Here is a 23,572-nt window from a genome sequence, read left to right on the forward strand (position 1 = left end):
GTGCACATAGCAATTAAGGCTAGTTTTCTGCTTTTTGCATGAGCAGAAGAAAGACATCTGTAAATCTTCATTCGTGTCCTACAAAGAATGGCATCTAGTCCTAAATTACATGTATTCTGTAAGAAGCATTGACTATGCATAGACGTTCATGCCTCAGTCTGTCTCAGAGCTATTCCAGTGTAGTGGGATTAGGAATGTAAACTACCTGTTCTACAGTTTTAATTTTTTTTTTTTTTTACATCCTGATTTCAGTCCTCTCTCTCAGTACTTCCCAATCCCACCCTCCCTCCCTCATACCCTCTCCTTACCTTCCTCATTCCTTCTCTCTACCTCCCTTAGCCCTCTACAAGGGCGGCCCTCCTCCCCTAATATCTGATTTCGGGTCCTCAAATCTCATCTGTACTATCTGTATCCTCTTCCTCTGTGGTCCGGCAAGTCTACCTGGCCAGGGGGAAGTGATCCACATTGGGGTCCAGAGCCCATGCCAGAAGTAGTCCCTACTTCCCTTATTGTGGGACCCACAAGGAGACTGTACTGCCTATGTACTACAGCTGGGCAGAGTATCTAGATCCTCACCATGCATTGTCCTTGGTTGGTGCATCAGTCTCTGCAGCAACACCCTCCTCCATTCCAGATTTTTTAAGTATATATTTTATTTTTTATAATTTATTCACTTTAGCTTTCAATTGCTATCCCCTCCCTCTTAACTTCTCTTTACCTCCCCCTCTCCCTCTTCTGCTTATTCCCCTCCCCTAGGCCTCTGGGGAGTAGTCTGCATTTCCTTCCACTGTGTGCCCACTAGATCATCTTGCCAAGGAGCAGTGACTAAGTATTAGGCCCCCAAATGCATGTCAGAGGTTCAGCAGCAGTCCTCCCCTTCCCCCATGCAGAGAATCCACAGTTCATTGGCTCATCTGAGAATGGGGTCTTGGTTCTCTGCATGCATGGTTCTTCACTGGAGCCTCAGTGTGTGCAACCCCCCACCCCTAACCCATGCCTCAATCTACATGATCCTTCCAGTCCTTCCATGTCCCCACTCTTACCTGCAACTCTCAGCACACTGCCCAGAGTCCTGCTTCAAGTCTCAGTATCTGTCCACATCTATGTTATAAGTGAGTAAATAACATGTGTATCTTTTTGGGTCTGGGTAATCTCTTTTAAGAGGACCGTTTCTAGTTCTATCCATTTGCCTGCAGATTTCAAGATTTTCTTGTTTTTAAAAAATTTTTAGTTTTGTTTTTTTTGAGACAGGGTTTCTCTGTGTTATCTTGGCTGTCCTAGACTCACTTTGTAGACCAGGCTGGCCTTGAACTCACAGCGATCAGCCTGCCTCTGCCTCCCAAGCCCTGGGATTAAAGGCATGTGCCACCACACCTGGTCTGATTCTTGTTTTTAAGAGCTTAGTATTCCATTGTGTAGATGTACCACAGTTTCTTTATCCACTTTTCGACTGAGGGACATCTAGGTTGTTTCCAGATTCTAGCTATCACGAATAAAGCTGCTATGAACGTAGTTGAGTAAATGTCCTTGTTGTATGGTAGAGCATCTTTTGGGTATATGCCTAAGTATAGCATAGGTCTTGAGCACATGAATGGTATAGCTGGGTCTTGAGGTAGAACTATTCCCAATTTTCTGAGAAAGCACCAGATTGATTTCCAAAGTGGTTGCACAAGTTTGCACTCCCACCAGCAGTGGAGGAGTGCTTCCCTTTCTCCACATCCTTGCCAGCATGTGTTCTCATTTGAGTTATTGATCTTCGCCATTTGCATAGGTGTAAGATGGAATTTCAAAGTCATTTTGATTTGCATTTCCCTGATGACTAGGGATGTTGAGTATTTTTAAAAAGTGTTTCTCAGCCATTCAATATTCCTCTGTTGAGAAATTTCCTTTTAGCTCTGTACCCCATTTTAAAAATTGGATTATTTGGTTTGGTGGTGTTTAATTTCTTGAATTCTTTATATATTTTAGATATTAGCCATTTGTCAGATATAAGGTTGGTGAAGATCTTTTCCCAATTTTTAGGCCATCACCTTGTTCTGTTGACAGTGTCTTTTGCCCTACAGAAGCTTTTCAGCTTCATGATGTCCCATTTATTAATTGTTGATTTTAGAGCCTGAACTGTTGGTGTTCTGCTCAGGAGGTTGAGATTTACATTTCTTAGACTTGTGTCAACTTCTGAGACCGTACCAACATGGATTTCAAAAAAGTTGAACTAATTAACAATTTGCTTGGAGGCCTCTTCCCCTACATACTTGCTGTATTCTTCATTCATGTTTTCATGTAAATGCCTCCTGTGCAGAAGGGTCTTTCTGTACTACCTTGTCCAGAATCAACCTCTCCCCCATGACACAGCCTATGCATTGAGAATGTGAGGTGCTGGAGACTGAATCCAGGAGCTTGCATGCTGTAGGCGAGCACTCTACCTCTAGCTAACCCTCTGAACCTCGCCTTCTTTCTTCATTTTCCTTTGTAGTATTCATCACCTAACACACTGTGTATTTTGCTAATTTATCAGTTCTCTGAATATACATACAGAGGTCATAACTTTTTGTTTGTTGACTACTATATCCTAAATGTCAACAGTCCTTGACGTATAATGAGCATGCAGATATTTGCTTAATGATGAAAGAACCTGGCAATGTTATACAAAGTACATAGAAATAAAAGCTATGGTTATAGAATACCTTTATTTAGACACATACAAAATTGAATACCAACTATTGATACAAGGCTTTTTTTTGCGTGTGTGGGGAAGGTAACAAATATGGAAAAAACAGTGATGAGATATAAATCAACTCTAAGCTAAAATAAAAATTTATGTTTGAATTGGAAGAAAATGCTCCAAGTGCTAGAATAAAAAGTATGCTGTGGCTGAAGAGGTGGCTCAACCGTTAAGAGCACTTGTTGCTCTTGCAGAAGACTTGTGTTTGGTTCCCAGCACCCACATGGTGGCTCACAACTGTCTGCAATTCTAGTTCTGGGGGATCTGATGCCTCTTCTGACCTCCAATGTCTCCTGCATATATGTGGTTCACATATATACACTCAGGCACACACATATATCCCCATAAGATAAATTTATATAAAATATTTTTAAAAGAAAATATTACATTGGCAAATAACTGTTGCAGTGGACTAGACATCAGCTCCCATGCCCTACACCATGCACTTTGCAGAGGACATGGGCAGGAAGGTGTTAGCCACTAGGCAGGTACTTTTATGGGCAATTATGTATGTTTGTGCTGTTGGGGAAAAAGAACAGCTGCACCTTTGGAATAACTTTTAGTTGATTAACAATCCTTTATTGTTGTTTTCCTGTTTCAGATAAGGCCTTCCTGAGAAAAACTCAGGGAACTTTTTGGAGCTCCCTCAACTCAGCCCTTCTTCTAGGTGACCTGCAGTAAGCTGGACTCATTATACCATCATCGCAATACTCAATTCTGCAGCCATGGGACAGTTCTGACTGCTATTTTTGAAAACTTTTTGTAGGGGTTAACATGATTTCCAGCTGTGTGTACTGAGGGATGTGCCTCTATTTCATGGCATGTCTTTCCCATATGGTTTTGTATGAGATCACTAATCAATGCTCTTTGCTTTCCTTTTTGGAGAGGAGGCTCAGCTTTGCCAATTCTCCCAGGTGCTGTTTTTACTATTATCTTCTGGCTATAAAGATTAGCTTTTTACTTACCATTGCAAAGGTACAGATATTATGAAAATGGACAGAAACAGGACGCAGTGATCTTTTGAATAGTAAAAGAAATGCCAAACTTGGATAGTTGTGTGTGTGTGTGTCTGCACATGTGCTCGTGTGTGTGTGTGTGTGTGTGTGTGTGTGTGTGTGTGTGTGTGTGTAGTGCCTCAGCATTCAGACAGATTCCAGCAGAGAAGATGAGAATTAGGTAGAGGGGAGTAAATGGATGAATGAGTCAGGGGTCATGGCTGGGAGAACGTTGCATCTCTTACTGCCTAGCAGCCAGGATGTTTCTTTAGTTATACAAATTCCAGAAAAGAGGCAAAATTATGACTTTTAACATATCTATATTTTTGTATTGGAGGAAGGGAGTAGAAGAGAAAGCAGCCCCTGTACTGGGCCCTATTCAGTGGCAGCTTTTTGTTCCATAGGGTTAAGGAAGACTTTGAGGAAATAAAAGTTGTTCGGAAAAGTCCAGGTGTAGTTGCTTTGTATGCTGTGATGGACAGGAGAGATGAAGGGGAGTGTGCAGGCCCCTCACACCCTCCATCTTGCCTCAGACTGTGTCCTGGAACCCCGGGGCACAGAAATCTCCACTTCTATTCCCACTTCTTGGGATTGTTGACTGCCACGTAGTGATAGAGAATCGCGAGCAAGAAAAGCGACATGCCCAGCATGTTAGTGAAGATGGTGAGCGGCACGTCTGTGATCAATCATCCTGTGCACAAGGGGAGGGACTGAGCTTCAGTTTGCACACCCCTTGCCCTCACCAGGCCAGGTTCTCGTCACCACCGTCCAGCCTCCACTGGTTCCCCTATGAGACAGCGCCTGCAAGCCTCTCACTTAACCAGTTCCACTTGACCCTGACCCTACGGCTGCACCCAAAATTATGATTTTTAAAAGAAATACAAGTGCTGTGCCCTGTTTGCTCCATTTCCAAGCCCACAGCTTTGCCTATGCCCCCAGAGGCTGGCTGGCACTAGGGACAATAAGCTCTATCTGCCTTCCTGGAGGCTTGCTGCCATCAGAGATCACCAGAGGCCTGCCAACACCAGGGGCAAACAGGTGACTAAAGGCCAGCATAAGAACACAATCAACAAGAGCTAGGGCAATGTGGCACCAGCAGAACCCAGCTATCTTACTACAAGCTCTGGATATTCTAACAGAGATGAAGTACAAGAAAATGACCAATCTTATGAACATGATAGAGGCATTTAAAGAGGAAATAAATAAATCCCTTAAAAGGAATACAGGAAAGTACAATCAAACAGGTGAAGGAAATGAATAAAACTGTTGAAGACCTGAAAATGGAAATAGAAGCAATAAAGAAAACACAAACTGAGAGAATGCTAGAGATGGAAAACTTAGGTAAGGGAACAAAAATATAGACACAAGCATCACCCACAAAATTTAAGAGATGGAAGAGAGAATCTCAGGTATAGAAGATATGGAAGAAATTGATACATTAGTCAAAGGAAATGTTAAATCTAAAAAGTTTCTAACACAAAACATGCAGCAAATTGGGACTTAATCCACCATATAAAGAAACTGAAAGAAAAAAGCCACATGGTCATCTCATTAGATGCTGAAAAAGCCATTGAAAAAATGAAACATCCCTTCAGGTTAAAAGTCTTGGAGAGACCATGGATACCAGGCACATACCTAAATTCAACCAAGGCAATATACAGCAAGCCTATAGCCAAAATCAATTTCACTGAAATCAGGGACAAGACAAGGCTGCCCACTCTCTCTGTATCTCTTCAATATAGTACTTGAAGTCCTAGCTAGAGCAATAAGACAACTAGAGGAGACCAAAGAGATACAATTTTTGGAAAGGAAGAAATTAAAGTATTGCTCTTTGCAGATGATATGATTATATACATAAATGACCTCAAAAATTCTACCAGAGAAATCCTACAGCTGATAAACTGTGGGGCTTGTGGACTGTGCCACCAGAGGAATTGGCATGAGACTGACAAAGTGTATCTTGTGCAAAGCCTTTTGCATGATGTTCCAGAGAGAAACACGTCCTCCTTCCAGGCATGGCGTCCAGTGTTGTCCCGGCACCCCAGAGAGAAGTGGGACCACAACAAACACCTTCAACAAAGTGGGTGGATACAAAATTAACTTTAAAAAAATCAGTAGCCCTCCTTATACAAATGATAAACAGGCTGAAGTAGAATTCTGGGAAACAGCACCCTTCACAATAGCCACAAATAATATACAGTATCTTGGTGTAACTCTAAACAAGCAATTAAAAGATCTGTATGACAAGAACATCAAGTCTTTGAAACAAGAAATTCTGCTTTGCTTGGCTCTGAGTACATACCTGGTCCAAAGATCCTGCTGGCCATAGGACTTGGATGAGAAGTACCTGCTGTGTTTGCTAGACAAGATGACTGTGAGCCACACCAGGAGGCTCTGTTTTGCCCCGCCTACCTCCCATCATGTTCTGGGGCTGCTTGTGGGCAAGCAAGTCTTCCTCTCTGCCTGAATATCAATGACAGTCTGGTAATCAGGCCTTACACTTCTGTCACCAATGATGAAGACTAAGGTTATGTGGTCATCAAGGTTTATCTGAAAGGTGTGCACCCCGAATTTCCTGAAGGAGGGAAGATGTCTCAGTACTTGGATAGCCTGAAGATTGCTGATGTGGTGGAATTCCAGAGGCCAAATAGGTTGCTCAGTTATGCTGGGAAAGGGAATTTTCACATGCAGTCCAACAAAAAAATCTCCACCCTAACTTCAAGTTGTGAAGAAATTGGGAATGGTTGCTGGTGGGACAGGAATCACCCCAATGCTGCAGGTGATGTGGATCATCTTCTAAGTCCCTAAAGATCCCATCTAGTGCTTTTTGCTTTTTGACAACAAGACTAGAAAAGACACAATCCTTCATGAGGGCCTAGAGAAACTGCAGGCCTGATATCCTAATTGCTTTAAGCTCTGGCTCACTCTGGACCATCCTCCAGAAGACTGGACCTCCAGCAAACCCTTTGTTACTGCAGACATGGTCCAGGAGCACCTGCCTGCCCCAGCAGAGGATGTGTTGTTGCCATACTGTGGGCCACCACCTACGGTCCAGCTGGCCTGTCATCCTAACTTGGACAATCCAGGCTATTCACAAAAGATGTGATTCATCTACTGAGCATCTCAAAGCCTCCCTGATCCCATGTGTGCAGTTGTCCCTAGTCAATTCTTGAACTCCTCCTAGTTCGAGAAGAGGCCTAATGCCTTTGCTGAGAGCATTAGCCTTTTGTGGAATCTGGATGCTTGCAGAAACAACACTCTTCTGGCTATGGTAGATGCAGGTCAAGGACAAGTCACTCCCTGGACTAATCTTGTGATAAAAGGTCTAGATGAGGCTCAAGGAACAGTTTCTTCCCAAGAGCCAGAAAGTCTAGCAGGACCAGCTTGGCTGGATCTCTATGACCTAGTGCTGACTCCCGAGCCAGTGTGGTTGGTAGAGTCCACAATTTGCCACAGGGTGGGCATAGGGCCATGATACAATTCTTTACAGACCTTGAAGGAACAATTCTCAACTTCATATAGAAAAACAAAAAACCCAGGATAGCTAAAACAATTCTGTACAATAAAATTACTTCTCGAGGTATCTCCATGCCTATACTTCAAGCTGTATTACAAAATAATAGTAATAAAAATGCATGGTATTTCCATAGAAACAGATGGGTTGATCAATGGAATGAAATCAAAGACCCAGAAATAAACCCACACATCTACAGACACTTGATTTTTGATGAAGAAGCCCAAACTATACAATAGAACAAAGAAAGCATCTTCAACAAATGGTGCTAGTCTAACTGGATGGCTATATGTGGAAGTAAAAAACCAGAAAGCTGGGTGTAGTGGTGCATGCCTTTAGTCCCAGGACTTGGGAGGCAGAGGCAGGTGGATCACTGTGAGTTTGATGCCAGGCTTGTCTACAAAGCAACTCCAGGACAGCCAAAGATATATAGAGAAACCCTGTCTCGAAAAACCAAGAAGAATAAGAATAAGAATGCACATCTATCATCTGTACAAAACTCAAGTCCAAGTGGATCAAAGACCTCAATATAAAACCAGATACACTAACTCTGATAAAAGAAAAAGTGGGGAAGAGGCTTGAACTCATTGGCATAAGAGACAACTTCTTAAACAGAACACCAACAGCTCAGACACCAAGATCAACACTTAATAAATGGGACCTCATGAAACCAAAAAGCTTCTGTAAGGCAAAGGACACCATCAAAAGGACAAAATGGCAGCCTACAGAATGGGAAAAGATCTTCACCAACCCTACATCTGACCTAGGATTGATATCCAATATATATATATCAAGAAAGTAGACAGCAACAAAACAAACAACACAATTAAAAATGGGGTACAGATCTAAGCAGAGAATTCTTGACATAGGAATCTTTAATGGTCAAGAGCACTTAAAGAAATGTTCAACATCCTTAGTCATCAGAAAAATCTAAGTCAACAACTCTGAGATTCAATTTTACACCTATCAGAATGCCTAAGTTAAAAATCTCAAGTGACAGCTCATGTTAGTGAGGATGTGGAACAAGAGGAACACTCTTCCATTGCTGGTGGGAGTGCAAACTTGTACAACCACTTTGGAAATCAATCTCAAAAAAAAAAAAAAAAAATTGGGAGTAGCTCTACCTTAAGACCCAGATATACCACTCTTGGGCATATACCCAAAAGATACTCTACCATACCACAAGGACACTTGCTCAACTATGTTCATAGCAGTTTTATTAGTAATAACCAGAAACTGGAAACAACCCAGATGGTATATATTCACTTATAAGTGGATATTATTCATAAAATATAGTATAACTAACCTATAATTCATGACCCAAAGAAGTTAAGTAACAAGTAGGCCCCAAGGGAAGATGCATACATCTCACTGAGAAGGGAAAATAAAATAGACCTCTGCGGTGGATGGAGGAAAGGAACTGGTTGGGAGAGAGGATGGTGAGGGAAACAGGAAGGATCAAGTGTGGTGAAGATGGCAGGAGAGAGAACTAGAATCAATGGGGGCTTATCTCTGGGACTAGCTGGAAATCTAGGACAGTGGAAATTCCTAGGAATCTATGAGGGTGACCCTGGCTAAAACTCCTAGCAATAGGGTACATGGAACATGTAATGGCCACCTCTTGTAACCAGGCAAGTCTTCCAATGGAGAGATGGGCACAGCAACCTAGCCACAAAACCTCTGTCCTACAAATTTTCTTGCTTTTAAGAGGTGTAGGGATAAAGAGGGAGCAGAAAGTGAGGGAATGTTCAACCAATGAGTCTTCCAACTTGAGTCCCATACCATGAGAGACAGCCAGCCCCTGACACTATTAATGATATTCGGATATACCTGCAGACAGGAGCCTAGCATAACTGTCATCTGAGTGACTTCACCCAGCAGCTGATGAAAACTGAAGCAGAGACCCACAGACAAACATTACGAGAAGCTCAGGGAGTCTATTATTTTTAAAATTTTTACTTAAAAAATAATTTATTCAGATTTCATCCCAATTGCTATCCCCTCATTTGTATCTTCCCATTTCCCCCTCCTTCCCTCTTTCATCCTATTCCCCTCCCCTATACCTCTGACATAAGGGGACCTCCTCCCCCACCATATGATCACAGCCTATCAGGTCTTATCTGGATAGCCTACTTCCCCTTCCACTGTGTGCTGCCAGCCCTCCCCACCAAGGGGAAGTGGTCAAATAGGGAGCACCAGAGTTCATGTCAGAGTCAGTCTCTACTCTCCACGCAACAGTGGAGAATGTGCTGTCCATTGGGTAGATCTGAATAGGGGGTCTAGGTTTACTGCATGCATTGTCCTTGATTGGTGCAGCAGCTATGGAAAAGGGGGAGGAAGGATTGAAAGAGCCAGAGAGATCGAAGACTCTATAAGAAAACCTACAGAAACAACTAGCTTGGCCTATAGGGGATTCACAGAGACTGAATCACCAACCAGAGAACACACATGGGATAGACCTAGGGCCCCTACACATATGTAACAGATGTAAAGTTTGGTCCTCATGTGGGACCTTTAACAGAAGAAACAGGGCTGTATCTGACTGTCGCCTGTCCTTGAATCCCCTTTCCTAACTGGAAAGTCTTGTCCAGCCTCAATAAAAGAAGATGTGCCCAGACCTACTACAACTTGATATGCCAGGGCAGGTGGATATCCGTGGGAGGTCTCCCCTTCTCTGAGGAGAAAGGAAGGGGGCCATATGGGAGGGGGAAGTGAAAGGGAGGGACTTGGAGGAGAGGAAGCTCTGATGATATAGAGTAAATTCATTAATTTATTTAAAAAAACCCAAAACAAACAAGAAAAGATACAAATGGAGAGAGATTTCCCATTGACACTGTGCTTTTTCTTCTATAACTGCATTTTAAATATCTGCCAATCCTTTGTGTGAAAATACAACCAAATCAGGATTAACAGGTCAGAAACCTGACCTACTTTCTTCATTTTTGTGCTTTACAGTGCTTGGTATAACCGTTTCTCATATATATATATATATATATATATATATATATATATATATATATATATACACACACACACACACACACACACACACACACACACATACACTCAGTAGGGGTAAGAATTTGAAAATTGTAGAAACTTGCAAGGAAAATCTATTGTAGCCTCAGCTGTTCTAGAAGACAAATAATAGCAGCTATTTACATAGAAAAATGTGAAGATTTCTAAATAATGTCAATACAAAGATATTATCCCAATCCAATGCTATTGAAAAAAGGTTGATTTTCACACAGAAACTCTAATTTATAAATTTTATTTAGTTACAAATGTCTGAGTTTAGAACCTAATTTATTTATTCATTTAATAAAATTAATTAAAAGAAAAAAAAACCCAAAACAAATAACAAAAGAAATACAGATCATATCATTTTGTCCCTGGACAAGTGTTACAGAGAGAATAGGTATTATCAGTCTCAAATCATTTAAGGCTACCCAAACATTTTTGACATATGACATTCTGTTCATCAGAAAAGCGGACCATTAAATATCTGAGCCAGTCTAGGTGAGTTCCCAAGTCTCAAACAATGCATAGTGGTTGAGGTACAACTTGTGAATTAGCCTAGCTCAAAAGCTTGAGGTCTCTGGCAGGCTGTGTGCTGACTTGTTCTATTCAATTGTTCTCTCTCTCTCTCTCTCTCTCTCTCTCTCTCTCTCTCTCTCTCTCTCTCTCTCTCTCTCTCTCCCCCTCTCCCCCCCCCCCTCGCTTAATGTGAACCAGTCTCCTTAGGATTGACAAATTCTTATGTTTTTATATTAATTTTATATTATTTATATATATTATAAAGGTTGTTTTAGGCAAACTATCTTTGTTATTAAGTTGTTATTTTGGGAGGGGGGATAATGTCCTGTAGACTACATATAGGAGGAGCCTGTAATCTGATCTGTTGCCAAAGCTATTGTTCTGGGTTTGCGTAGGAGCAGGTGAGCCAAGAGAACTCTGGGACTACCCACTTTTTTTGTGCTTTTCACAATCTCCATGGCAAGGAAGACTCCTGAGTAGGGCCAGATGAGGTTACTTACATAAGAAATAATCTTTTGGGGAAAAGACATAAATTAATCGTAATATAAAACGTCCCCCACAAATGCAACATGTAGACATCAGAAATCCAAGGTGAAAGACAGCACAGTGGTGACAACAGTGTTCAGCTCAGCTTTGCTGGACGGTGTCAACAAGCAGAGCTGGCTTTTGCCATTTTTCATGCCTGTGCCAGATAGTGACAAGTAGCATTATAAAGGAAGGTCGTCCTAGTCACTCAGTGGCAGGGAGCATATGCTTAGTATGTTCTAGGCTCTGAGCCTGTCCCTAGCATCAGTCAATCAATGCATTGATTCATCCGTCCATCTGTCTTAGTTAGCGTTTCTATTATACTTCCATGTCTTCTGTGTTCAGCACTGAAGGAAGTCAGGACAGGAGCTCAAACAGGACAGGAACCTGGAGGCAGGAGTTGATGCAGAAGCCACGGAGGGGTGCCGCTTAGTGGCTTGTTCCCCATGACTTGCTCAGTCTGCTTTCTTATAGAATCCAGGACCACCAGCCCAGGGATGGAACCACCCACAATGGCCTGATATTCTCCCAGAAATTCCTAATTAAAGAAATGTCTTATAGCTAGATTTTACGGAGGCATTTTCTCAATTGAGGTTTATTCCTTTCAGATAACTCTAGTTTGTGTGTCAAGTTGACATAAGACAAGCCAGCACACTATCCATCAATCAGGGGGTGGGGGGTGGGGATGACACAGAGGAATGGAAAAACAATGAGTCCAATAATAACACTTTTGTTTTAGGTAATAGTAGATCATATCTGAGGAATTTTTTTCAAGACAGGGTTTCTGTGTGTAGCTTTGGCTGTCCTGGACTCATTTTGTAGTCCAGGCTAGCCTTGAACTTACAGAGATCCACCTTCCTCTGCCTCCTCAAGTGCTAGGATTACAGGCATGGGCCACTGTGCCTGGCTATCTGAGGCTAATCATGAGTCAAAAGCTAAGAAATATTGACTTATAAGGGTATTTTCTCCCGCACAGAGATAATTGAAACAGGAAAAAGTGAGATTTCCAAACAAAAGAGGAATGGAGGAGACTGTAGGAACCTGGTGAAGTCACAGGTCAGGGGAAGTGAGGGTGTAAATGAACATGGTAGGGTGGGTAGAGAAAGAAAACCAGGGCAGCTCTGGTGGGTACAGCGTAAGAGTTTATCCCAGGGTTAAGAATAATCAAGCTACCATCCACTGTCATATTAAATAATTTTTTCAAAATATGTTCATTTAAGTCCTCAAAAATCTCAGATGAAATGAAAGCAATACTTCATTTCAATCTTTATTTCAAATTGTCAGACTGGCATATCTTCCCAATAACCTCTAAAATGAAAATACAGCTTGTGTTCTTTTGCACATTTAATTGGAATTTGGATGAAAGATAAAGAATATGATGCAACAAGACTCTGTCACCCAGGAAACCAACTAATATCATGGAAAAATCGTGCAGCCTTCTTTATAAATATGAGTCAACCCTGCTTGGCATCTGTGCTAGTTCCATATATAAAAGAAACATTTAATACATATTTATTTACACTGGTAGCAAATTGAACAGTTAGAAAATATAGAGAGAAGTAATATAAAAATAATTTATGGAAGGGATAGTTTTAAAATAATCAGTTCATGGAAGAGCGAGGAAGGAGGATTTGGTATTTGGTGTGTACTACTCAGTTGCAGTTTGGGAAGATGCACAGGTTTCTATAGAGAGAGCTGGTACAGAGTGTAAGTGTACCCAATTCACTTTTAGTAGTTAAGATAGTAGCATTCTTTATCACGGTTACATTACTTCAACTAACATTTTATGGTGTAATATAAGATCTAATTCCCAGGAAAAGTGATTTTATCAATTTCATTTTAATCCCAGGTCTCTGAATTCACACCTGATATTTAGTAATGAGGTGGGAAAAGTGTGTTAAACCCAAGGGAAAATAGAGAACAGAATAAAAACAAGTATTTTTTAAAAAATTATTTTTATAATTATACTCTTATGTTTTTATATGATTTGGTTTTGCATTAAAGAAACAGTTGGCAATGGCACAGTAGCCAGCAAACTAATTTTCAAAAGCCAAATTTTTGTTTTGCTTTTGTCAGATTTTTTTATTAAATATTTTTTACACATACATTTATATTATTATACATATTCAAAAGCTAAAATTTAAAATGTAAAGCTTATATGGACTCACAATGACCAGGCCTGTAGAGAGAGAATCAGTCAGGAACATTTGATGAATGAAAGTTTTTAGGGATTTGTTGTTGTTTATTTGTTTTGGTTTTTCAAGACGGGTCTTCTCTGTGTAGCCCTGGCTGTCCTGGACTCTTTGTAGACCAGGAAGCCTCGAACTCACAGAGATCCACCCAAGTAATGACGTCTTTTACTCTTCCTTCATTCAAGCAGTTACCAAACAAGTAGGAAATGTTTGTGTCATCTAGTATGTGGTCAGCTCACTATTGATTTGATTTGTAACACTGTGTCTTTTTAAATTATTTTTTTCTTTAAAAATTTTTATGTATATGGGTCTCTTGTTTATATATATATGTTTGTGGACCGTGTGTGCCCAAGTGCCTATGGAGGTCACAGGAAGGCATCAGATCACCTAGAACTAGAAGATTGTGAGCTGTCATGTGGGTGCTGGGAATCTAACCCAAGGCCTAAGGAAGAGCAGCCAGTGCTCTTAACTGATGAGCCATCTCTCCAGCTTCTGGACTTTTTTTCTTGTTACCACAAAACATACCAGCTCTGGAAGATGGACCAGTTCGTTATTACCTGCTTTTCGGAGTTTGTCTCTGTCTGGCCCTCCTGCTCCATGCCTGCCTGCCACGGCTGTTTCTCAGCCTGGGGCTGTGGGAAGCTGACTTCAGTCTCTGCCTTGTGATTGGTTATTGTTCATAGGTCAAAGGTGGCTCAGTTTGAAATCTTTTCTACATTACTTTCTTGTTGCCAGAACTGAATACTTAAAGAAAAACTTAAGGAAAGACTTCTTTTGGCTCGCGGGTGATGGGGTAATGTCTATTGCATTTGGGAAGCTTGGTCGCGGGAACCTTTGGGGCTGTAGTGAACGGACCCTGAAGTGGCTGGTAACATTCTGTTAGCAGACAGAAAGTGGAACCGTTGGTCTGGATCCCTGGTCATCCTAGGTCAGGCTACCAGGCCTGCCCTTCAGTGACCCACTTTCTCCAGCTAGGGTATTTTCTTTCTTTCTGTTTTTTTAAATTGGTTTTTCCTGACAGGCTTTCATTGGGTAGCCCTCGATATCCTGAATCTATAGACCAGGCTGGCCTCAAACTCACTGAGATCCGCCTGCTTCTGCCTGCCGTGTGCTGGGACCACTACAGCCCGGCTAGGCTATCCTTCTTAAAGATGGCACATTCTCCCAAAACGGCACCACTAGCTGGACACTAAGCATTTGAATATGAACCTGCAGGGAACATGACATTTTCAAATCACAATAAGCTCCATATCAAGCTGCCATCCACTCACTCAGCCACAGAGGGAGACAAAATGGACCCCCTTCCACCGCAGAACAACACTCCAGAGGAGTCACTGTCTCTCCAGCACTGAAAACGACATTCGAGGCTTGTGAGCATGAAGAATCGGAGCCAGCATTTGCCACTACAGCAAACAAACATACATTAAACATTCTATTCCATAACAAGATTTCACATGCATTTTCATACTGAATAAATAATAAAAATATAGTTTTTCGAACTTCAAAATAGTCTAACGGAGCAAATTGAGAAGTAGAACTTTGCTCTGATTTTGGAGTCAGGTCTCTAAGCTGAGAGTGAAGTACGTTAGAACTAAGTCTGAAGAGTCTGAAGAGGGGTGCTGCTCTTTCAGTGGGAAGCACGTGGTGGCTTTCTAACTGATGGTTCTGTGCAATTCTGTGTGACCTGCTGCTGGTCTCCAGAGAACTAAGGATTATGGAATGCCATTCTAACTACTGCAGCCAGGCTGATTACCACCAACTGAACGCCATTTTTCTGTCTCCTTAGAAGCAGTGATGTTTGATAAACAATGAGATTCTTCGTTTCTTTTTAAACATTTATTTTTTATTCACTTATATCGTGGTTGTAGCCCCATCCCTCTTCTCCTCTCCCTCCCTCTCCCTGTTTCCTCCTCCCTTATTCCTCAGAAAAGGGAAGCCTCCCCTTCCCACCCACCCTAGCTCATCAAATTGTACCAGGACTGAGTGTGTCCTCATCCCTTGTGCCTTGTCAAGGCAGTCCCGCCAGGGAGAAGTGATTAAAAAGCTGACAACAGAGTCCATGTCAGAGACAGCCCCTGCTCTCATTATTAGAGGACCCACATGAAGTCTAAGCTGCCCATTGGCTACATCTGTGTTGGGTCCAGTCCGTGCATAGATCTTTTTTATTTATTTATTTATTTTTAATTTTTATTTAAGTAATTTATTCAGATTAGATCTCAATTGTTATCCCCTCACTTGTATCTTCCTGTTTCCCCTCCCTCCCTCTTTCATCCTGTTCCCCTCCCTTAGGTCTGTGACAGAAGTGGACCTCCTCCCCCACCACAAGATCACAGCCTATCCGGTCTCTTCCTGGTAGCCTGCTTACTCTTCCTCTGAGTGTCACTAGGTGTCCCCACCAAGGGGAAGTGGTCAAATAGGGGGCTCCAGAGTTCATGGCCAGTCAAGATCCATGCATGGAGAGCAGGGACTGACTTGGCCATGCATGGATCTTGATTGGTGCTTCAGTCTCAGCAAGCCCCTCTGGGTCCTGGTTAGTTGGCTCTGTTGGTATTCTTCTGGAGCTCCTGTCACCTCCAAGTCCTCTTTTCCTTCTCTCCACTTTTCCACAGGATTCCCTTTGTATCACCCATTTTTTTTTTTTTTTTGCTGTGAGTTTCAGCATCTGTTTCAAAGTGCTGCTTGGTGGAATCTCTAGGCTCCTGTCTGCAAGCATAACAGTATTGTTAATAGTGTTAGGGGTTGGCTCCCTCCCATGGGGTCGGTCTTGGGTTGGGTCCAGCATTGGTTGGACATTCGTTCAATCTCTGCTCTTGTAGTCAGGGTAAACTTTGAGTTTAAGTTTTTGTGGTGGATTGGTGTTCCCCTCCCTTTACTAGGGGTCTTATCTAGTTGGGATACATCCTCTTCAGTTTCTATGACCCCTGCTAGTAGGAATCTCTGCTAAAGTCCCCCTCATATCCTCCCAGAAGCCTACCCTGACTTAGGTCTCCAGCTTGTTACAGAGATGCCCCTATCCACACTTTCTTTTTTCTCTACAGGACTTAAGTCTTCTCATCCCTATTCTCCCCAGGTCTGATCTCCATTCTTATATCTTTCTGTGCTCCCTCTCCTGTCCTGTTCCCTCTCTTCAACCACTATCTCTGTCTGTTCTATTTCTCCTTCTGAGTGAGATTTAAGCATCCTCCCTTGGATCCTCCTTGTTACTTATCTTCTTTGGGGAGATTCTTTCTTAGAGGTTTTTCTTTGTTTGTTTTGATAGTAGGTATAGCAAGACAGGCAGGTAGTTGAATGTAGGAATAAAAATTAGGAAAGCACAGAAAAATAACCATCATATCAGTATTGAAATATCAAAGTAGAGAGCCACCTGTTTTAGCTACAGTTGTCTAAGCCCAAATCAAATCAGGTTTCACTGTCATTAAATTTGTTTTTAGATATGAGCAAGGTTTATATGGCCAGGAATAATGTTTGTGGTTTGTTAGTTTGTGGGAAAAACATTATTTTTTTCCCCAATTATCTATACATTTATTTGCTTGCGATCCTGCCTGCGTGTTTCCAGTTGTGCACCAGTGATTCTTTGGGAAGCGTCCACTGTAATCTCACACACTTGAGCTGTAATGACTGACAGCATCTTCTGTTGCCATTGTGACTCTTTCAGACATGGAAATCTGATTAGGTTTATTTGTCAGACAAGAAAGACTTGGTATTCAAATTTGTTTTACAGTGTAATAATCTTAAATATTGTCTCTATTCTCTTCTAAAAAGTGCTGATGTGAAATAAAGTTTCTACAAGCAGGAAACATGTAATAGCTTTAATGCAGTGGGTGTACTGTTGGCCTCTGTGTTTTGAACTAAGAGATTAATATTAATGTGTAGTCAAGAGAAAAGGAGGAGGAGGAGGAAGAGAGAGAGAGAGAGAGAGAGAGAGAGAGAGAGAGAGAGAGAGAGAGAGAAAGAGAGAGAGAGAGAGAGAGAAACTCAGTGTTTCTTTTGTCTACCATTCCAACCTCTTCACATAACTACAGGCTTCAGAGACTCTCAGTAGACTTTCTAGAGGGGAGCTGTATGGAAATTAACACATTAACTACCACCACCATCATGGGCTAAGTAGACAGTAAGGACAAAGATCCTTTCCTCTAAGGTGTGGCTGTGAGCTAGAAATACATAATGCACAGGGGACTCCCTCTGGCTGGTCCAAGTGATAGTTTTTTTAGACATGTACCACTCACTAACCTCTCTCCAGATCATACTAAACATTTAGTCTTTGGCACTTTGAAAACAAACAACTAACTCTCCCAGAATATTCACTATTGTAACTCATATATGTTTTATTTATTTATTTATTTATTTATTTATTTATTTATTTATTTATTTATTTATATGTCCAGTGTAGGACCTGACAGGTAAGAATTTGCTGACTGAAGTATTGAGCCTGGAAGCTGGGCAGCTTAGCCTTCACAACATTTTGTAAACGAGAGCGTTTATCAGGTCCTGCCAGTCCATGTAGGGCAGTTGTAGTGTTATATAGTTCAGTAGAGCAAGCAAGCAGAATTTTAAGAATTTTAATTTGCATGTATTAGTTACATAATGCAGGTACTAGTTGTGAAGGAAGTACAGCCTAAGTATAGCACCCCACCCACAGTCTGCAGGAGTTTACAGGCTGGGGGATATGACTGAACCATTAGCCCCTTAAGAATAGGGTAGGAGATACTATGTAAAGTCTTTCTGAATGTCCTGATTTGAGGCTGGCCTTGGACACTTGGAGGAAAGTGACCCTGGGAGAGGAAAGAGCATTACGTTACTGCTGCATGAGCAGAAGGAAGGGTGGGGACAAGGGGGAAGGGGCATGGCCCAGCAGCGAGGGCATAACAGCACAGCTTTGTGTTTAGTGACTGGGAAGGTGGCATGGGATCTTTGTTTAAAGGCTTTGAATGCCAAAGAGCATTGTGAACACCTTTGAAAGCCATCACAACATTCCAAGCAAGCAAATGGTAGTTGAGACAACCATGTAATGAAATAATTATTTACTGGTGTGTACATGAGGATCCTCCGCCAAGGTTGTGGGATATAACCATGCTAGGATCTCATTCAGATGGAATGACTTAGAATTTGTGGGCTGGAACACGGCTGTGTATGTCTTAAGCTCCACAGGCAATTAGGAATATCTGGAGTGGTAGAGAAGTGGCAGTCAGAACATCATGGGACTTAACTTTTCTGAAGTCAACTGATATAACTGAAAAAAAAAATGACTAATAAGGCCCTGACGTCTGCTTCCTAGTATTAATGTTATTGTGAAGGTTGTATGGTAAAAATATATGAAGCTGTGATAAATATACAAGGAGAAAGAGGGATCATGATCACGCTTGTGTTTCAGGTATGAGCCTTATTTTTCACAGAGGAAGATTATCCAGTCATAAAGAACAGAATCTTGTAAAATGGATGAGCCTGAAGGATGCTAGACAGAATAAGCCAGGCACTGAATAGTAAATATTGCCTCTTCTTTCTCATATAGGCAGGAAAAAGTCAACCTAATATAAGCAATTACTAGAGATCAGGAAGTTACGTGTGTGCTGGGGAGGGTAGACAAAGGAGCAGCAGGATCTGACCAGTGCATAGTGTGTTGCACTACTGCAGTGGACTCCACTAATATGTAAAATAATACATTAATCATAAATAAAACAGTTTTAAAAGGAGTTAAGCAATGGGCTTACTATAAGAACACTCCAAGAGCAATACACAAGGAATGGCCGATGAGCATCTTGGGCTTCTTGCTTAAAAGACTATGTCCTTGTGGCCCGGCAACCCATTCATCCTTTTCAGCTTTTGGAACTCCCCTATCTAATGTTAAAGATGGGTTAGTGAATTTCCAACAGACAGACATCTTTGCTATCAGAGTGTTGCTTCAAGAGCGCAAATAGAAAGCAAATGCATAATGGGTACCAAGTATGGAGGATAGAGGAAGGTAGATGCTTGGAGGTTAGTTGCTTATTTGGAGAGCGTGGCTAGGGAAGCCCTCTAATACAACACTGGAGGAACTGAAGGAAGAAAGAACCATGGGTTGTCTATTAGAGGATATATTAGCTAATTCCATTGTAGGGGAGCTGGAAGGCTGAGGGCGGGCCTGGCAGCCAGTTGTGTTTCTTTATGTTTTGTTCAACTTCTGGTTTTAACGTCTTCCACTCTGTTTTGTTTCCTGCGAGTCTTCCCAGCAGGGCGTCTTGTGAAGTTCAGCTGTGGAGACTGGTGAAGCTTATCCCTGCTTCTGTGGTGGGGTGATCTGACTGACACTGGCTAGGTGACAGTAGGACATGAGCAGAGCTGAACACCGATCACCAAGGGAGTTCTGGCTGGGGCTGGTTCTAGCTTGCTTTCTCTGCTTCTTGCTTGCTGTGGTGTGGATAACCCTCTACTACCCGCCTCCTGCCAGCCACTGCCCAGCACCACAGCTGCCCCGCTGCGCTTCCCTCACCAATGTGGATCTCCTCAAACCATTAGCCCATATAAACCTTATCTGAACTTTTAAAATGGATTTATTTATTTTTATTTTTTTTGAGGACCTGCATATTTGTCTGTGTACCATGTGAATGCCTAGTGTTCATAGAAGCCAGAAGAGGCCATTGGATCTCCTGGAACTGGGGTTACAGGTGGTTGGGAGCCATTGTGTAGGTGCTGGGAACCTGGTTGTTCTGAAAAGAACAGCAAGTGCCCCTAACTGCTGAGCCATCTCTCCAGTCCCACCTCTACCCTCCTAAGTTTCTCTTAGGTATTTTGACCATAAGGATGAGAAAAGTAACTACTACAGCTATTAAATTTTGGGAGAAAATTTTCATGTAGCCATAGAAACGGAGATGGATGTCACTATCTGAAATTGGAATGCTGTCTGTTAGAAACCTAAACTTGAGGCTAGGCTGGTCAGGACAAGAGAGTGGGCAGAAGTGAGACAGCTTTGGGGAGAGTGGGAACTTGAGAGCCCTTGGGGAGGCTGATGGAGAGGACTGGAATGAAGTGGAGAAGTGAGCTGGGGGAACGCAGGTAACTATGCAAAAGCAGAAGGTGCAGCAACCATGACATCGCCGCTATGATGAGGTGAAAAGCAGGGCATGGCTATGAAAATTTTTGATAAGGTTCTTTGCATGGAGAGAGTGTACGGGGTTTGACTCCTTGCTGCTTACAAGGAGAGAGATGAGCTAAGGGAGAGAAGGATGATCTAAAGAAGGAGCTGTTAAATATAAAGGAGCTAGGACTTGGTGGGCTTGAAAATAAAACTTTCTATTTTCCAGCTTCTCCAGATGGCAGACAATTCTAAAATTAAGAGAAAGCCTGTGGAAGATCTAATCTATGGTTTTGTCAGGAAAATACGGCATACTAGGAAGCTGAGAGGGTAATGGTAAGCCTTTAGTTAAGACCTCATCCAGCTATAAGAAGATGTCAGGCAGGGCTGGAGAGATGGCTTGGATTGCTCTTTCAGAGGACCCCAGTTGGGTTGCTAGAACCCAGGTTGGGTGGCTCATAACCACCTTGAGGTATCTGGAGCTTCAGGGAGCTCCAACACCTCTGGCTTCTGTGGTCGTCTGCACTTGTACACACACACACACACACACACACACACACACACACACACACACACTGGCAAACACACATACACTTAAAAATAATAAAAATAAAATTTCAAAATAGATGTTTAGGGAATAGCATGTGAGGTGGCGAATCTTCGTTGTCAACTTGTCAAACCTGGGAAGGAGGCTCAGTTGAAGAACTGCCTCCATCAAGTCAGCCTGTGGACATATCTGTGGGAGTGTTTTCTTAATGTTTAATTCCTCCCCCTCTCTCTCTCCCCGTCTTTTTCTCTCTCTCTCTTGGCTCACTACTCAGTTGGCAGACTACTGTGGATGCCAGGTGTGTCTAGGGTGTATAAGACAAAGAACTGATGTGCAGATGCCTATGAATGACCAGCACGGCGAGATATCCCCAAAGGTGCTAAAGTGGCACTACCCTGGCAGTGACCAACAGCTCTCTAGGTGGACTTAAGGCCTTCTCAACTGGTGGAGGGGAGGGGATCAGACTGACACTGGAAACCTAGCCAAGCTACCCAGGGTTAGGGAGCTCATGGTCTCAGAGGGGAACCTACTACCACTACTTGCCTAAGCCAATAGAATGCCTAATTGCATCCTTCTGGCCAGGCTCTCTCTGGTATTGGTAGAAGGTCCCTAAACCTCTGAACCCCAACAGTAATTTCATCATCTCCCATAGCCATCAACAGGAACATGGCAGGGCCAAGGAAGCCTGTGGTTCTTGCTCTTTCTAGGCACAGGTGCTTCAGCCCTACACTAGCCAACCACGCTTCTCAGTTCTTCACACAAACCTCAAAGCTGCATTTGCTGATTTTGAAACACAGCAGTGTTAATCACACAAATCAGCCATTATTATTATTTCTTGTTGTAAAAATATGACACTTTGATTTTTTCCCACTGATTTTCCATTGTTTTATTATAAAGATCAACATTACATTTGTTATAATTTAACTTCTTGTAATAATCAAAAGGGGGGGCTTATACAAGGTCTCTATACAGTTTATAATTAAAGCACTTATTTTCCAAAAGGGGGGAAGCAAATAAGTGGACAAGGGTTGACCATTATAATATAAATACATTGGCCATTATTATATTATGTTATTATATTGTATAATATAAATACATTGGCCATTATAATATAAATACATCTTTGCAAAGCATCACCATACCAAAGTTGATGTACAAGAAACACCAGCTGGCTTTAAGACAATGACAAAGATTATAGCGTAAGAAAAAGTTTAGACTCATAAAGAAAAACATCTGAAAGCAGCAGCAGATCCTTTACTTGCAAAAAGGCCAGTCTGTGTTGGTCCCATACTGCTTCTGAGTATAATAAATTAGTCTGTAATTACAAAAACTCCCTAGGAATAAAATTAAGAATGGTTTAAAAGGAAGGAAGAAAGAAAGAAAGAAAGAAAGAAAGAAAGAAAGAAAGAAAACCTGTTACATAGTGACTAGTAAATACAGAAAACCACAATTGGTCAAAATGCTAAGAGCAACTGATTGTTGGGTGCTCAGCTCTACCTACTTGATACATTTACAACACAATGCCAGTATCTAAAGCCCAGAGAACATTGGTAAATGTGAGACAGAAAGATTTTAAGATTTTAAGAGCTAGAGAACAGAAAATTTTCTGTAAGTTCATGTCTTTTAGAAATGACAAGGAAGGGCTGGAGAGATGGCTCAGAGGTTAAGAGCACTGCCTGCTCTTCCAAAGGTCCTGAGTTCAATTCCCAGCAACCGCATGGTGGTTCACAACCATCTATAGTGAGATCTTGTGCCCTCTTCTGGCTTGCAGGTGTACATTCAGACAAAACATTGTATACAAAATAAATAAGTAAAGTCTTTAAAAAAAAAAAAAAAAAGAAATGACAAGGAAGATTTACTCATGATACCTCAACAACATGGCTGCCTAGAGAAGACATGAACAAGTATAACACCAACAGACATGCTAACACAGAAGGGGACACCTCACAGGATGCCACTCCTAGTCAAAAAACTACAGGTAATCAAGGACTGCTGAGAGCAGGAGAAATAGTCTTCACCAAGGATGAAGCCCCTAGTAGGTTATTCAATATCAATAGTTTAGACCTGAAATAATATACAAAGTAACAACAGTAAATAGACCGAGCAGTACACACACACACACACACACACACGCACACACATATACGTATGTGTATACATACATACGTATATATGTGTGTGTGTATGGTATGTGTGTATATATAGGCATTTATATATGTGTAAAAATAAGAGAAAAAGAGGACATGAATTTGAAAGGAAGCGAGGTAGGGTAGGAAAGAGGTTGGAAGAAGGAAAGAGAAGAGGGGAAATGATGAAATTACAATTTAATTTAAAGAAGAAAAGAAAAGAAGGTTACTGAATGGGAGCCTCAGAGCAAGCAAGGAGCAGCAGCATCTGTGGCCTCTGCTTTAATTCCTGGCTCTAGGTTCTTGTCTTGACCTTGTGACCTGGCTTCCCCTGATGATGGAGTATAAATTGGAAGATGAAATAAT

At 41.8% G+C, this 23,572-nt stretch overlaps 1 protein-coding gene and 1 pseudogene across 1 annotated transcript; one reads left to right on the forward strand and one right to left on the reverse strand.

Moving 5' to 3' along the window:
* Positions 1 to 4,289: 4,289 nt before the first annotated feature.
* On the reverse strand, positions 4,290 to 4,403 carry LOC127188728 (dolichyl-diphosphooligosaccharide--protein glycosyltransferase subunit 4-like; the record flags this gene model as incomplete). Its single annotated transcript, XM_051145091.1, has 1 exon — positions 4,290 to 4,403. A coding segment is annotated over one exon (114 nt), but the record flags the coding sequence as incomplete, so codon positions are not given.
* A 642-nt stretch (positions 4,404 to 5,045) lies between these two features.
* On the forward strand, positions 5,046 to 6,823 carry LOC127188844 (NADH-cytochrome b5 reductase 1-like; annotated as a pseudogene).
* The last annotated feature ends 16,749 nt before the right edge of the window (positions 6,824 to 23,572 follow it).

Source organism: Acomys russatus, chromosome 1 (genome assembly GCF_903995435.1).
Source record: "Acomys russatus chromosome 1, mAcoRus1.1, whole genome shotgun sequence".
Classification (NCBI taxonomy): Eukaryota; Metazoa; Chordata; class Mammalia; order Rodentia; family Muridae; genus Acomys; species Acomys russatus.